Genomic DNA, 16,651 nt, shown 5'->3' with positions numbered 1-16,651 from the left:
CTAGATGTTTTATACTTAAGACCAAATTTTTACTATCCCTTGTCATAATGCCTTGCATATCTTTGTATGTCTTCTTGGTATAAAATTTTATGTTAGAAGTAATATACTGGATATATAACATAAATGCTATGAATAAAATTAAGAGAAAAACCATTTATTAAATTGAAAATTTCTCTACTAGGCATAATTGAACATTAAAAACTTTATTAATTTATTTAAAACTGTTTAATCCATTAAAGATAACTGAAGAACTTTTCAAATAACTAATCTGTACTAGTAAAATGTAATATCAAATTACATTTTATGTAAAGCAGCACATCTAGTAGAACATTCTGTGAGGATGGAAATGTTCCATATGTGCCCTGTCCAACATGGTAGCTAACAGCCACACGCGGCTACTGAACACTTGAAATATGGCTAGTGTGACAGAGAAACTAAATTTTAAATTTCATTTAATTTTAAATAATTTAAACAGCCACACGTGGCCAGTGGTTACTGTATTTGATAACACAGATAAAGCATGAACTAAAATACATGTAGCCAAAGAAAATACCAAAAACCTAAGAGATAAATGAGCAAAGGATATGATCAGGCAACTCATAAAAAACATATAACTGGCCAATAAATAAATAAAACATGCTCAACTTCACCAATAATCAAATACACATAAAATAAAATACCTTTTTTCTTTTCTGCTTATCAAACGATTCATAATATTCAGTGTTGTTGAGAATGTGGGGGAAAGGGACACTTTCATATACAACTGATAGCTGTATGAATCACTACAATTTCTTTTGGAGAGCAATTTAGCAACATAAAAAATTAAAAGCACACATTTTATGACCTAGAAATCCCACTTGTAGGAATATATCCTTCAGAAATACTATCTTAGGTAGTTAAAGATACACGTACTAGGTAGAATATCCATTGCAGTGTTTTTGATAGTAAAAAAACCAAAAACAACTATAATTCAATAAGGGAGTGGATGAAAAAAACTACGGTACATCCAAACGATGGAATATTAGAAGCTCTTAAAAGATTAAAACAGATTCGTATGTACTGACTTGGAAAGACCATGAAGAAAGCAAAATGCTACTTTTCAGAATGGATTCTCAAGTGATCTTTGCTGAATGAATGAAAATGAATGATTTCATATTTAGAAAAATCCATATTATGTATATACTTGTATGCTTAGAAGAGATTCTGGATGGAAATATATAAAGTCATTAACAGTGGTTACCATTAAGGAGTGTGGATGGAGGAGAGAATGTTGGACTCTCACTTTTCATGTTAATATACTTTAGTGATTTTTAAAATTGACTATAATGAAATTGTATTAATTTTGTAATAAAAATATTAGATATAAACCAGAAAAAAAAGAAAGATTTTCAATTGTTGCAAGACATCACCTAACTTTAAAACATCAATTTTTATCTCAAAATTTAGCTTCTTGAGCTACAATTCTGGGATGGGAGAGTGGGCTGGAACAGAGGGTAAAGCACATGCTTTCCAGGCTTATCATAAAAGACACAGCATGAGAGATGAAACAACAGACGGACTTCTGTGGACTGGGAATTCACTTGCAAAGTGGTTACTAAAACTTCTTAAAAGAGTAAAGTAAAAGGAAAAGCTTTATGAAAATCATAGTTAGCCTGTAAGTAGGAAGAGAGAAAAATCTTTCTCTCAACCTTAATAAGCAGCTCATATTTAGGATGTAAAGGAAAACATATCTTTTTTAGACTGAAAAAAGTGCTGTCATCTTTAGTTTTAAAGAGTTTAAAATGTTTTAAAATGATTTAACTATACCCTTGCAAAGTTGATAATAAACTGAAAAAATGCTCACCTGCTAGACATTGAATAAATACAATGCAAATAGGACCACGATGTTTTAAATGAAATGAACAACAAACCCCAAGATAATTATGCACTTCTTATCTTTATTCAAGGTTACCTTATTATCACCTGTTATTCCTTTCTCATAATGAGCCAAAGCATTTACATAATCACCCCTGAAAGAAAAATCAGAGTGAATTTTAATACATATTTAAGTATCTTATTTACATAGACAGTCCCATGTTGCTTAATGACAGGGATACATTCTGAGAAATGCATTTTTAGGAGATTCTGTAGTTGTGCGAACATCATAGACTGTACTTACACAAACCTAGATGGTATAGCCTACTACACACCTAGGCTATAGGGTACTAATCTTAAGGGACCACTGTTGTATATGCCGTCCATCATTGACTGAAACGTCATTATGCGGCACATGACTGTACAAAATTTAAAAGATAATCTTTGTCACTGAGTTGCTTGAGCTCACAAAAGATGTGGTACACAATATATATGCAAGCATTTTTTTCAAGTGCAGTCTGTTATTATTTTGCTACTTTAAAAATAATTATTAAGCTGAATTATACTAGACTGTAAGGTACTTACTTTGCAGCATGCTAGGCATTTTGGGGAACTATGCTAAATTTTATGGGCCACTTTTGGTTATCTCCTTTGGGGCCCTAAATGACAATCATGTGCCTATAAAAACCAATGTATTTTCCAAAGACTCAATATTTATAAATAGAATATGTATTGAGAGAATCTGGGTAGAAACGGAGGAACATGCTGAAGATTACAGTATTGAGGGTCCTGGTTCTTACTCTGATAAAAAGTTATTATACATAATATAAATAATAATACTCTCTATTCCCATGACTGATGCTAACATGGATCTGCATATCCAGAAGACCTATTTACTATTTCAATTTGTTTTTATTATTTGACATGGAACGGATCAGTGATTTTCCTAAATCCATTTGGAGATCCATCTTCATCTGAGAAACCATTTCCTCCAGAATAAATTAATCGGCTCTGACAACGGCGTTATTTGAGATCCACCTGAGCTCAATTACCAGTCTGGGCAAGTTTTTCAACCTCTCTAAGCCTCACTCAGTTTCCTCATTTGTTGGTGTACAAGGAATTTTTTGGAAGAGAAGCTGTTCCGCTGATTGAGAGTGTTGTTTTGGACAGCCCAGGGCTCCACGGTCAGCAATGTTTCTAAGTGGAAATTTCGAATATTTGGACCCAATTACATTAACATAGCTAGGGATGCCTCCTGACAACAGGAATTACAATTCCTCCTTCAGGAGGTTTTCCTTGGGCAAGCCCAATTAGGAGATGCTAAATTAAGATTTTTGAACTCTCACTTTATTTCTGTGTTATTTTAGCTCACTCACTTTATTATTATTTTATTTTGGAACACTCATATGGATCTAGCTCATTAGTCTAGTCCCAGACTAGAGAGCTAACTCGCTCCCACAGTTGAACGACTGGTCTCGCTTTGACCTAATCAAGGTCTTAGATACAGAACAAAACAGATTGTTGGAACTGAGCAGAGGCCTAGGGCCTTAGGTGTCAAAATAAGCAGCTGGTGGCTACTGGGATATGGGACGATGATGAGATATACCTAGTTAATTACTATTATCACAAGGGAAACTCTCCTGATAGTTGGGGGCTGGGGTATGTGTCTAGACCAGGGTCCAGGGGTCGGCATACAAATAGCAGTGAATGTTTTGGGAACTGGTGGCTTCATGGTCAAGTGTTGAACAGAAAGGGTTAAAAAATATCGACAACAAAGCATAGGCTTTCAGTTGGCCTCAGCTCATCTGACTATAATGAGACAGTTTGAGAGTTTGCTACAAAAGCTTCAATTCCCTTGAAAGAAGAGAAAATCAAAGTCTTCTGAATGGTCCGAGGGTTACTGGGGTGTTTGTGCTCGGACAGGATATGGTGGGTCATCTCCCGATGTAGTGACCCTTTTCTCTTCAGCACAGAAGTTTCGTACTCTAAGACCCCGTCACCTGCAGGATAGAGTTGGAGGCCCAGGGTACTGGGGCCTTGCCCCTCTTGTGTTATGCACTAAGATTCCAATTTGTCCTTTTTAATATATGGATTTACTTTGTAAGGGGCAGAAATGTGACAAATTTAAATCGAGGTTGATTGAGAAGAAATAAAATCTCCAAAAACTTTTTTTTTTTTTTTTGGTGAGGAAGATCGGCCCTGAGCTAACATCTGCCAATCCTCCTCTTTTTGCCGAGGAAGACCGGCCCTGGGCTAACATCCATGCCCATCCTCCTCCACTTTATATGGGACGCCGCTACAGCATGGCTTAGCCAAGCGGTGCGTCAGTGCGCGCCCGGAATCCAAACCGGCGAACCCCGGGCCGCCGCAGCAGAGTGCGCGCACTTAACTGCTGCGCCACCGGCAGGCCCCCTCCAAAAACTTTTTATTTGCAAAATGGAAAATTTAAAATAAGGGATCCTGGTTAGAAATAAGGGTTCTTTTTGATAGAATAATTTCTACAACTATAAATCTGTGTGTCATGTTCTCAATGAATCCAGTCTATATGAAAAAGTGGAACAATATAAAAATGTTTTTTTAAAAAACCAAATGTTAAAACCATATTTTCTTTGTTCAAAGAACAATATTTTTCCACATTTTACTATTTTTGAAATTGGAATGTATCTTATAATAAACATCAAAAGAAATTGTCCAGTTGTGATGTAGTTGGCATTGCACATACACATGTGAACTTATATTTGCAAACAAATCACTCATTTATTATTTCTGCAGGTATTTGCATTAGTAGCATCAACCATGGCTGAATGTGAGCTTAAAACTGGATCCTGAATGCCTCTAAAATTACACTTTCATGCAGCATTAAAATAAAGATGTGTAGTCTGTCAATTAAGACTACTGACAATTAAGACTGTCAAGCAATTAGGAGCACTAGAAAATCCTAAATCTCTCAGAATAGATTATGGCATTTCCAAAGGTAGGAAAGATTTATGAAGCCTATTCATGCATCATGAAGGATCATTACTCAAGCACTGAATATCCGCCTGTGAAAAGCTTCTGGCTTGATTTTCAACATTAACTGTCAAATTTTTATCCATATGCAATGCAATGAAAAAAAAAAGAAAAACTACAAATTTAAGCAAATAGAAGTTACAGACCAAAATCCAGTATTTTTTTTACTGTGCCTTGAAATTACACTGCAAAACCTCAAAACGTTCAAGGGGGTCAAGATCATGAGCATAGGTTATGAAAAGCGGTATGTCACCCCGATGCTCTGCCTAACTGTTGTTGGCCAAATGTGATTCAAGACAATACTTAGACTCTACATGTAGAAAAGGCTTAGACCCAAACTTAGATTTTGATGCTGAAAATGAAAGTGGATAAATGCATAGATAAGACATCACTAGTTAGAAAAAACATTTTCTGGATATACAATTAATATAGGTTTTTCCCCCTTTAGCAATTATTAAACCAGTGGAGGGCCTTATAATTAATGGCAGTTTAGAACTGAAGACTTTCAGTAATTAGATACTGATTAAAACGCATAAAGATGAGGACTTACGTGAATTCAAGCTGAATAGCATATTCTTTTGATATAAATGGTATTTGGTCTGGGGCTAAACGCTTTGCCAGTTGTAGAGCACTGTCCCAATGCTGCAAATCCCTTCTCATCTATTAGGAAGAGAAAGATCTTAATTTCAAATGAGCAAATTATTTTGCACAGTCACCATATAGTGCTAGTTTTAATATAAGTGGTTACAAAAACTTTTTGTTTAAAAAATGAAATTGATCTTTGCAAAGATAATATATTTCTATAGCATACATTCTCAATGGGAGTGACAGAGTCCACAAGGGGGTGAAAATTGGTTCTTGGGGAGCAAAAACATCTCAGCTATTACAATGGTCTGTGGCTCTCCAAAACTCAATCCTACATAATAAAATCTTATTCTTTAGTATTTAATTTTTCTCAATAGGGAAAAATTAAATTGAAGTTAATCCAATCAATTAATTAAATTAAAATTAATTTTTCTTCTTAGAGGGGAGATTTTAAAAAGTTGAGAAATATTTTCCTATAGGTATTGATGTTATTTTTTGAGAAAATCTGAAGCTATATCACAACATAAACAATGACGAACATAAATAAAATGTGAATGAGTCTTTCTTCCTGGCTCCTGAGGTCTTTTATCTGTGCCTGGTGCACAATTCCAAATATAAACTAATTATTAAAAGGTCTTTTAGAGTTCATTCCTCAAGAGTTAGTAATAGCTAACATTTTTCAAGTGCTGTTTTCTGCCAGGTACTGTTCTAGGGCATTAGCTTGTTTACTTTTCACAACTAGACCTTTTGTAATGAATCATTCTTATGCTCATTTTAGAGATCCAGAAACTGAGGCAAAGAGGGGCTAGTTTTACACACAAAGGCACACTGTTAGTATGTGGCAGAGAGGGGCAGTAAGGCTTTGCCTCTGATCTCTTTACCTTCAAACTGAGGTTAAAGGAACAACAGGGTGCAATGAGCCCTCTCCATTGTGAAGCCACCACCTCAAATCCTTTATAAACCTAGCAGCACATGACAAGTGTCCATAGCTAAGCGCAGAAGAGTAAGACGACGTCTTTGCCCTCACTCATGACAGCCATATTCCTACTTCAGTACCAATCCAAGTTCTGAAAATTTCTCAGGGTGTCCCCAATTATCTCAAATAATACTGTAAAATTATGTAAATTTCTTCTTAAAATTTAGTTCACTTAAAATTTAAAAATGAAAATTTGTTATAAAATAATTTGAAAAAGGGAAGTTGTGAAACTAATAGCAAATATGTTTTCAAAACAACCTTCTCTGTGGAACTGTGGAAATGCTGGTTTGAGGTGGAATAATGACACCTACCGCTCTTGCATCATTACTATTGATCAGGCACTGCTCCAAAAGATCTAATCTTATTTTTAAATCTATACAACAACCCCATTGGCTAAATATTGCTATCTCTGCTTTAAAGAAATGGGATCTAGAGCACAGAAAAATAAAATAATTTGTCCAAGTTGACACAGAGCTGGGATTTGAACTCAGACATGCCCAACTATAAAGACCATGTTCTTAATCACATTGCACACAGCCACAGCTCTCTTCTTCCTTGCACTGAATTAGGCCCTTCACTCTGTTCTAGTCCTTCCCCTGCAATGCTCACCTCTGGGAAGTTAATGAGCCCACCTCTTAATACATAAGAGAATTTCATACGATAAATAAAAGATACATGTGCCTCTGCTTTCCCATTTGGAAAACAGAGAAAATAATAGTACTATCTCATAAGATTATTGTGAGGGTTAAATGAATTAAACTATGTCAAGTGCTTAGCAAAGTGCCTGGCCCAAGTGAGCACTCAATAAATGGTGGCTGTTTTTATTTGGATGCATTTTTGTAAATTAGATACTCTGTTTTCTTTGGACACACGTAGGCTTTAAATTATTTGGTAATGTTACAATACCATGCCTTTGATGGCTCCACAGAATACAGAATGAAAAAGTTTTGAAGTTAATGAGCACTCAGGGGTTCTTAAAGCAGAAGTATAAATTCCAGGAGGCAGAAGGCATGTGATGTCCGGTACTGAGAAATTTTAACTTGAAATACAAAAGGTGAGATCCTCCTGTACATGTTCTTCTTCCCCTCCTTATCTGCTGTCATACCTTCAGGGCAGCAACAGGACAGCTGGATGCAAGGTACAGGTCCTGGGCCAGGTTGAAATCATTAGTAAACATGGCAAGATGTCCTGCCAAAAGACTGTAGTCCTCTAATCCCTGCAAATAAAAGCCGTTTTAATGAGAAGAAATACAAGAGGTTTTGTTTTTTTGGTGAGGAAGAATGGCTCTGAGCCAACATCTGTGTCAATCTCCCTCTATTTTGTATGTGGGACGCCTGCCACAGCATGGCTTGCTGAGCGGTGTAGGTCTGTGCCTGGGGTCTGAACCTGTGAACCCTGGGCTGCCGAAGCAGAGTGCGCCAACCTTAACCACTATGCCACCAGGCCGACCCCAAGAGTTTATTATTTTTTTTAAAGGCTTTGCTCAGTAGGAAGTGGTACTGTTTTATCAATTAACTTGTTTATGGGTTAGGTAAGATTAACTGCAGAAATTTAAAATGTTTGAATAAATAAATCCTAATCTAATACTTCTCATAAGATGCTGTTTACCTTTATTTGTTCCAAGGACATCACTATGCCAACATTTCCAATTGTCCGATAAACGCGGATTGCAAAGTCCACTTCCATGTGATGTAGACAAGCTCTGGCCAACTCGTTCCAGGCAGCATGATCCTTCAGAATCTTGCACATTTCCCAAGCATCGGAAAACCTAGGATTTGAGTACATAAGCTTAATCAGGGAGCTCTACTTGTCCCCTATTAGGCAATTTTCAGATCATATATAATTTAATGTTACGGCCTAGATAAATTTTGCAAAATATTTCTTAATCTGTAATCATCATTTCCAAGTTATGAAAAACTACATAAACTTTTCTTCCTTTTTGCTATGGATGTTTTTTCTTGAATTTCTTTTATTAATCTGAATCTACTCTGTGTAACTGCCCTCCCTCATTAACAACTAATTCTATTTATTTATTTATTTATTGGTTTACTTTACACATAGATGAAAATTATTTTTGTTCTCACAAAAGTCTAACAAAATTAGTACTCTGTTCCGATAAATTTGGAAGTTTAAAACAGGTTTCAGAAAACTATGGCCCACAGGTCAAATCCAGTCAGCTGCCTGTTTTTGAAAGTAAAGTTTGAGTGGAACACAGCCACTCATCAGCCCATTTGTACCCATTCTCGGGCGCTCTCGTGCTACTACAGCCGACTTTAGTAGTTGCAACAGAGACACTTAAAACCTGAAATATTTACCATTTGGCCCATAATAGAAAAAGTTTGCCGACCTCTGGTTTAAAACATGACCGTAAATGGCAATTAAACTTTTTATGGAACCCCTACATTAATGAATATATTATATCGATCTATCTATTCACCCATGCATTTTTCCATGCAACACACATTTACTGAGTCCCTACTATGTGCCAGGAACTGTGCTTGGAACTAAGACACAAAGATCAAGCACAGTCCCTGTCCTTTAGGTGGTCATAACTGGGGAAAGTGGAAGAGACAGATAAGTAAACAGATGACTATACCACAGTACGATAGAGGTAAGTGAGTGCTTAACGATACATGAATCTTTGTGCTAAGTACTTGTATAAATTCTCTCACTGGATTACCCTAACAACCATCTCTACTATGTATTATTATTATTTCTCCTTTAGAGATGAGGAGAGTGAGGCTTAGAGGCCTCAAAAAACTAGCCCAGGGGCCAGCCTGGTGGTGTAGCAGTTAAGCTCACGTGCTCCACTTCGGTGGCCCGGGGTACGCAGGTTCGGATCCTGGGCGCGGACAGACACACCACTTGTCAAGCCACACTGTGGCAGCGTCCCATAAAAAGTAGAGGAAGATGGGCACGGATATTAGCCCACGGTCAATCTTCCTCAGCAAAAAGAGGAGGATTGGCAACGGATGTCAGCTTAGGGCTAATCTTCCTCACCAAACTGCCAGTGGTCAGGGGGCTTAAGGGAAGGCTTTCTGGAGGAGGAGAGGGCTCCAAGGAATGGTGAAGAAGAAGCAGTTACTACATACAGAGATAGGGGAAGGGCATTCCAGGAAGAGACAGCAGTACATGCCAAGGCAAAGAATCATGAAAAATATCTAATTCAAGCAGCCAGCGGAGCAGAGAGGGAGTGGAGGGATGGGCACAGTTGAGGCTGGTGTTAAATCATCAAGTGGCTAGTATGTCATGCTGAGATCCCCGAGCAGTAGGGATTTCTTCCCAAGGGCAGTGGGAGGTCACTGAAAAATCTTCAGCAGCGGAATGAGAGGATCAGACCCACATTTTCAAGTATGTGGAGAATAGATTAGATTGTCATGAGGCTGTTGGCAGAGAGAGATCAGGAAGTGGTTACATTATACATTATTCCAAGTGAGGGCCTGAGTTACAATGAGGGAATACAACAGGAGAAAAGGATCAGGGGTGTGTGTATAGGTGTAAGTGTGTGTTGGGGCATATGCATGTGTGATTAGGATGGGGGAGAAGAGGGCTGCGGAAAATGATAAGTTGTTTTAAACAGGGCAAGTTTGAGGAACTCATGGAAACCCAAATACATATGACTGGTAGGCAGTGGTAAAGACTGGTTTAAGTTGAAGACACACATTTTGGGGTCAGTCTCATATGGATGGTATTGAAGTCATGTAAGTTGAGGAGATTCACTCAGGAAGAATAATTAGAGGGAGAAGAAGGGAGCTCATGGGACCCTGAGGGACAGCAACATTTAAGAGAGAGTCAGAAGAATGAGCCCACGAAGGAATTCACAGCAGCCCTAAGAAGTAAGAGGAAAAAAGAGGAAAAGGAAATCTCAAACAAGGCCAAATCAAATTTTATTACGACGAAATTAAGATACTGTTGAAATAATTAGGTTTATTAGAATTTCACGATAACTGCACTATTTGGGTGACTAGAAACCTTCTTGTTCCGAAGGGCTTTTCTTGGAATAAAGCACTAATAGTATAACAGCACTTCCTTTAGAATTTATACACATTCTCTACCCATTATCTTATCTGAGCCTCACAATAATCCTGTGAGGCAAACAAGGTAAATACTATTTATCTCCATCTGTCTTAATAGGATTTGACCTTTAAAATCAGAAAAGCAAATGAGAAGCTCCATGAGAAGTGCTTTAAACCCTACCTTTTTAGCATTAAAGTCTGCGTCAGCATTTGTCTCAGTTCATTAGGCCCCACATCTTTTAAACTGTTGAGGAAGCTGTGGGTGCTAAGGTAGATGTTGTTTATTTTTCCACTCTGTGTCTGGCAGGTCAATTCTCCATTATATAACAGCAAAGGTTTATGAGAGAAGGGAACTTTGGTGCCACCAGCCAAAATGACCTTGGATCCTATATAAAACAGACATCTTTATGCTGAAAACTAATACTCAGCACAAACATCACAAAGGAATACTTTAATTTCATTGCAATGGAAATTTATCAGTCAACAAATGTACAAAAAAGTGATTAAGTACCTTGTATAGTGTCCTTGTGAAAGACATATGTGTACACTTTATCATCATCATAAGCAATAAATACACCTTTATCCATTGGCCAGTTTTCCCAAAGAACGCCTTTAATGGTGGGTGAAAAATCTGGAATCTCATAGGTAGCATCATTAACCTGCAAAATAGGATTCACAGATTTGCCTCGAGTCTGCACATACATTATTATCAGTTGCCGTGGTAGAAGCTGTTTGCAGCCTTAGCTGGCATACCTTACCAACCCATATTCAAGCCAACAACACTCCAACCACGATAAGAAAGTAAGTTTCTTTTCCCATTCCCATACGAGGTCTGGCTTGAAAAAGAAACTGTAGTTACATGGCAAATCAAGGGTTTTACCTAAAATTTAGTGAATTTGCAGGAAAAACTACAAGTCTGGACACAAAGCTTCAGGTTAAGGAAAGAAAGCTGAAGCTGCTCAAGATGACGGAAGTTTAAACTATGAGGACAATCTGTCTAGAAGATTTTCCATAATATTGGAAACAGAAATGTTCCAGCTAGAGAAGAAAGAGAAATTAATTCACATGTGATTTGAAATTTAAATAAATTCCACTATGCATGTTTTATTTGAAAAACTTCTCTACAATGCATTCCAACAAACATAAAATGTACTGTTACAGTAATACAGCCTATTAAAAAAATCAATCCACATATTCCATAACTCAGGCAGGCAGGCTTATATACATCCTGCAGGTGGAGCTGAGAAATACCTGACTCCTCCCTAATCTATCTTCCTCTCAAAATGAGAATGAAATATAAAATTTCTGCAAATCATAACTAATACTATAGAGCTGTGCTGTCCAATACAGTAGCTATTTAATATCCACGCATGGCTACTGAGCATTGAAACGCATCTAGTCTGCATTGAGATGTGTGTAAGTGTAAACTACACACTGGATCTCAAAGAGCATCAAAAAAAGATGTTAGTAAAACATTTCATTAATAATTTTTTATATTGATTACTGATTACATATTGAAATAATATTGGGTTAAATTAAATCCATTATTATAATTAATTTCACCTTTTTAAAAAAAACATAGCTAATAAAAATTTTAAATTAGGGGCTGGCCTAGTGGTGTAGCAGTTAAGTGCGCGCACTCCACTGTGGTGGCCTGGGGTTCGGATCCCGGGCGCGCACCGACGCACCACTTGTCAAGCCATGCTGTGGTGGCTTCCCATATAAAGTAGAGGAAGATGGGCACAGATGTTAGCCCAGGGCCAATCTTCCTCAGCAAAAAGAGGAAGATTGGCAACAGATGTTAGCTCAGGGTTGATCTTCCTCACAAAAAAACAACAACAACAACAAAAATTAAATTATATATGTGGTTCAAATTATATTTCTATTGGATAGTGTTGCTTGCCAGGTATTGTACTAATTACTTATATATGTAACCTCATTTAATTCTAACCTCACACTCTACAAGACAGGTATTATTATCACGCCCATTTGCAGATGGAGAAACTGAGGCACAGGTAAATTTGCCCAAAGTCACACAGCTAATAAGTTGAAGAGCCAGGATTTAAGCCAGGCAGTCAGGCTCCACAGTCTACGCTTCTAACCTCTATGTTATACTGACTTTTGGTTTGTAAGGATGAGCACACCAGTGCCAGTAGACTGGTGGTAAAATATTTTTTAAAACGTAACCATTTGTTGAGTGCTTATTATGTGGCAAACACTCTACTAAAAGCTGGTGTGCATCATCCCATTTAACTTTTATACAACAACCTACAAAGTAGGTACTAGAGCTGTATTCATTTTATAGATGGGGAACCTGGGAACCAATCCACGTGAGAACTCTGGAGGAAGACCCCTGGGCTCATACCACAGATACCATTTTCTGGCTGTGTGACCCTGGACAAGTTATCTTTTCTATGCCTTAGTTTCTTCACCTGTAAAATGGCAATAATATGAGTATTGACCTCTGCGGCTGCCGTGAGGATTAAAAGAGATTCCTGATATACGCAGAGAGTACTCAGCACAGAAATATTAGCTGTTATTGTGACAAACCTTAAATCCAGGTCTGTCTGTCTGTCTTTAAAGTCCACGCACTTAACTCCTACACTCTACTGCCTCTCTCAAGGGCAACATGCTTACGGACTTCCTATAACATAACACAAGTCATCCTTTATGGGCATATAGGGAGTGACGGGGTACGAGGTTGTTTTATTTGGGCAAACATAAGAAAAAAGTCAGCTCTCCCAACTCTAATGTACAACATGAGTCACTTCCTTACCATTCACACAGTGAGGAAAAATAGGTTGAATAAAGATATATATGAAGGGAAATTGTAAGTAAACATAAGAATTTTAAAGAGGAATCGTTGTAGTCTGAATAGTTACATATTTTCATACATGTACATCACAGAAGCAAAGTTTCTCTCACATTTTTCGAAGTTGAGTGGTAAATGAAGCTGCAATAGTAGCACACTAAGACAGGGTGGGCTCTCCAATCCAATAAATGCACAGCACTCTGGTCAAGAGTCCAAGGGCCTTAGCGCAGCCTCCTCTTGTGTCCAAGGCTGCAGGGAAGGCTCTGCACCACAAGCCCTCCTTTCCCTTCCCGGCCAAGCTGGCCTCACTCACGGAAAACACTGGGTATTACTTAAAAGAGGAATTTACTCCTATGGGCACCACACTTCCCTCAGAAATCCAACCCAACCACCTAAAATTCTAACCTACAGATGAGATCTTAATTTGGATAAAAGCTAACACCCACCCACATCTTAGGTTGGGGAGAGCCTGTGCTCTCATAGAGTTATTCTTCTGTGTGGATTTTATTTTACCAGGGTTTTTCTTCTTAAAACTTAAGTGAGCTGCAGGTTAGAGTTGGAAAAGGGTGTGGAGATAAGCAGCAAAAAGTGAGTTAATCCTGGAACTTGAGGGGTTTAGGGTAGTAAAGAGGTAAAGAGGCCAAGGCTTTAACTAATAGCCGCTGAACAGCTCCCGTGTACCTGATCACGTGTACGGAAAAATCAATGCACTGTAACCTTGCCCCAACCCCAGGAGGGAGGTCAGACTAGCCTCTTGAACAGAAATTATCAAGGAAAGGAAAACCTTAAAAGGAGAAGGAAAAATGCATCAACTGGTTCAGGGCAGGTCTTACTCTCTGCCCTTTCCCCAGCAGTCAGACCCCAGTTCTGACTTGAACGCCTGTCAGACCCCTGATTTACCCTCCGACCCTCTTGTGTATCCTGTCTAAGCAGCAGTTTCCACCCGCAGTGAACCCACATAGGGGAAGCAAGGCGGCTCTGCTTCTTATACCCCGTTACAGAAATCTGTACAAGACTGAATTTCCTTATTAAGTAGAGGGAACTCAAGGTTATCTTTATACTTATGTAATTTTTCTTCTTTTGTTTTGTGATTGGGAGAGGAATGGGTTAAGAACTAGCACATTAAGAATTTTGCGTAAATAATCGAGGCACTCTTGTGGAAACTTTTTATATTTGTCAAAGAAAGAAAGAAAAGAAAAAAATGAAAGGAAGAGAAAGAAATGAAAGGACAAGAGGAAGAAGAGAGAGAGGGAGAGAAACGGAAGGAAGTCTTAGTATCTAGGGAAGTGTACGGTGAGGGGAAAGCTGTCCTCATTGAATTGTCTTTGCTAATGGTTAAGCACAGACACCGGGGAGCAGTTAGTAAGAATGGGTCCAAGAGCAGCTGTAGGCTATGTGAGCTGTGACCAAGAACATACCAAATCATTAACTGGATATCCAAAATAAATGAAAAACCCAAGTATAATAAATGATGTAAAAACACCACAATTCCTTTTTCTAAATCTATTTTTAAAAAAGTTAAAGATGTTTCAATGTTAGAGTAACTGATTCTAAAAACGGGTCCATCTGTTTTTAATCACCTAATATAAAAATACCCGTTCTTTGTGTTCAGGATCTTTATCAACCGAGGTGGGCAGAAAGGACGGGTGTAGTCCCTTCCCTCTGAAGCTTACTGCATATCTGGAGACAAAAGTCATGTACATGAAGATACCCTGTAATACTGTGCAGTAAATAAGGTTAAAAGTGGTACAGAATATAATACCTGTTTTTTCCATTAAAAAACCTCTGTGGGGCTGACAGTAAAAAAAATTGCAGAATAATGGAAAAAGTTTTCTTGACATAAATAGTCATGAAAATGGATCACAAACATGATAACAAAGTACTATAATCCTTGGCACTGTTTAAGAGGATTTTATATATGAAACATATTTTAAAAAGATTTTTCTTCATAGGTTGCATTTTTTAAAAAGAAGCATTTACAAACTTTTCTAGACTTACTGGACAGTAGACAAATCCATCACTTTTTTCATCAATGAAAACTAATCTGGTCCCATTTGGGTCAGGAAAAATCTTTTTCACACTGACAGGATGTCGATAATCATTAACGAACTGCCAATCTTCAATGTAGAAATGCTGAATGACACCAGTCTAAAAAAAATTCAGTCACAGAAATATAAAAGGTTGTCAACAAAATAGTGACTTTCAGCATTCATGTTAAGCCTACTTCCTAATCCGAAAAGAGAAAATGTCATATTTATGATGAAGGAAGAGTCTAAGAACGTTTACTATACATGCAAGGTACAGACCCAAGAAAATACATAAAATGAGAATGTACATGTGATTCAACGGTCTATTAATTCTAATATTCTTAGATATTAAAGCTTAATTGATGTTCAGATTTTTCCACTTGCAGGAAATACCCTTATTGTTTAAGAATAACTTTCGAATCATGTTATTTTAAATATTTTTGCTGTTAATAGATAAATTAGAAAATTAAGTTTAAAATGAAAACAAAAAAACACCTGATACAATCAATTGTATTTCTATATATTAGCAGTGAACATGTAGACACCAAAATTTAAAAATATAATAGCATTTATAATCACTCAAAAAAATGAAATACTTAGGTGTAAATTTAACAAAACATGCAGAGGACTTGGACGTTGAAAACTACAAAATACTGATGAAAGAATCAAAGAAGATCTAAATAAATGGAGAGGTATTCTGTGTTCATGGATTGGCATGATAGTAAACATGTTAATTCTCCCCAACTGATATACAGGTTTAATATAATTCCAACAAAAATCTCAACAAAATTTTTTGTAGATACAGACAAGATTATTCTAAAATTTATACAAAATAATGAACTAGAATAGCTAAAAATGATTTAAAAAAAGAAAGAATAAAGTGGGAAAATTAAGTCTATTCAATTTCCAGACTTTTTTTTTTTTTTTTTTTTTTTTTGTGAGGAGATCAGCCCTGTGCTAACATCTGCCAATCCTCCTCTTTTTTTTGGCCGAGGAAGACGGCCCTGGGCTAACATCCGTGCCCATCCTCCTCCACTTTATATGGGTCGCCGCCACAGCATGGCTCGCCAAAGCAGTGCGTCGGTGCGCGCCCGGGATCCGAACCAGCGAACCCCGGGCCGCCACAGCGCAGCGCGCGCACCCAACCACTTGCGCCACCGGGCCGGCCCCCAGACTTTTTTAAATAGCTACAATAACCAAGACTGTGTAGTACTGATGGAGGGATAGACACACAGATCACTGGAATAGAACAGAAAAGTCAGAAATAGACCCACACAGATATGTCTAACGGATAAAGAGGCCTGTACTTTTATTTTTTAATAATAGCCTATTGAGATATCACTCACATACATACAATTCACCCACTTAAAAT

General features: G+C 37.5%; 1 protein-coding gene across 4 annotated transcripts in view; it reads right to left on the bottom strand.

The window, feature by feature from the left end:
• WDR19 (WD repeat domain 19) overlaps positions 1 to 16,651 on the bottom strand; it is a 92,396-nt gene that overhangs the window by 36,921 nt on the left and 38,824 nt on the right. For all 4 annotated transcript variants that reach the window (XM_058546897.1, XM_058546893.1, XM_058546895.1 and 1 more), the window contains 7 exons: positions 15,251 to 15,400; positions 10,952 to 11,099; positions 10,622 to 10,826; positions 8,033 to 8,192; positions 7,530 to 7,640; positions 5,414 to 5,523; positions 1,952 to 2,009 (listed from right to left, as the gene is read on the bottom strand). In XM_058546897.1, coding sequence (XP_058402880.1) covers positions 1,952 to 2,009; positions 5,414 to 5,523; positions 7,530 to 7,640; positions 8,033 to 8,192; positions 10,622 to 10,826; positions 10,952 to 11,099; positions 15,251 to 15,400 — 942 coding nt within the window. The remainder of the gene's footprint in view (positions 1 to 1,951; positions 2,010 to 5,413; positions 5,524 to 7,529; positions 7,641 to 8,032; positions 8,193 to 10,621; positions 10,827 to 10,951; positions 11,100 to 15,250; positions 15,401 to 16,651) is intronic.

Source organism: Diceros bicornis, chromosome 8 (genome assembly GCF_020826845.1).
Source record: "Diceros bicornis minor isolate mBicDic1 chromosome 8, mDicBic1.mat.cur, whole genome shotgun sequence".
Lineage (NCBI taxonomy): Eukaryota > Metazoa > Chordata > Mammalia > Perissodactyla > Rhinocerotidae > Diceros > Diceros bicornis.
The sequence above is the reverse complement of the archived record's forward strand: the minus strand, read 5'-3'. Positions and strand labels throughout refer to the sequence as shown.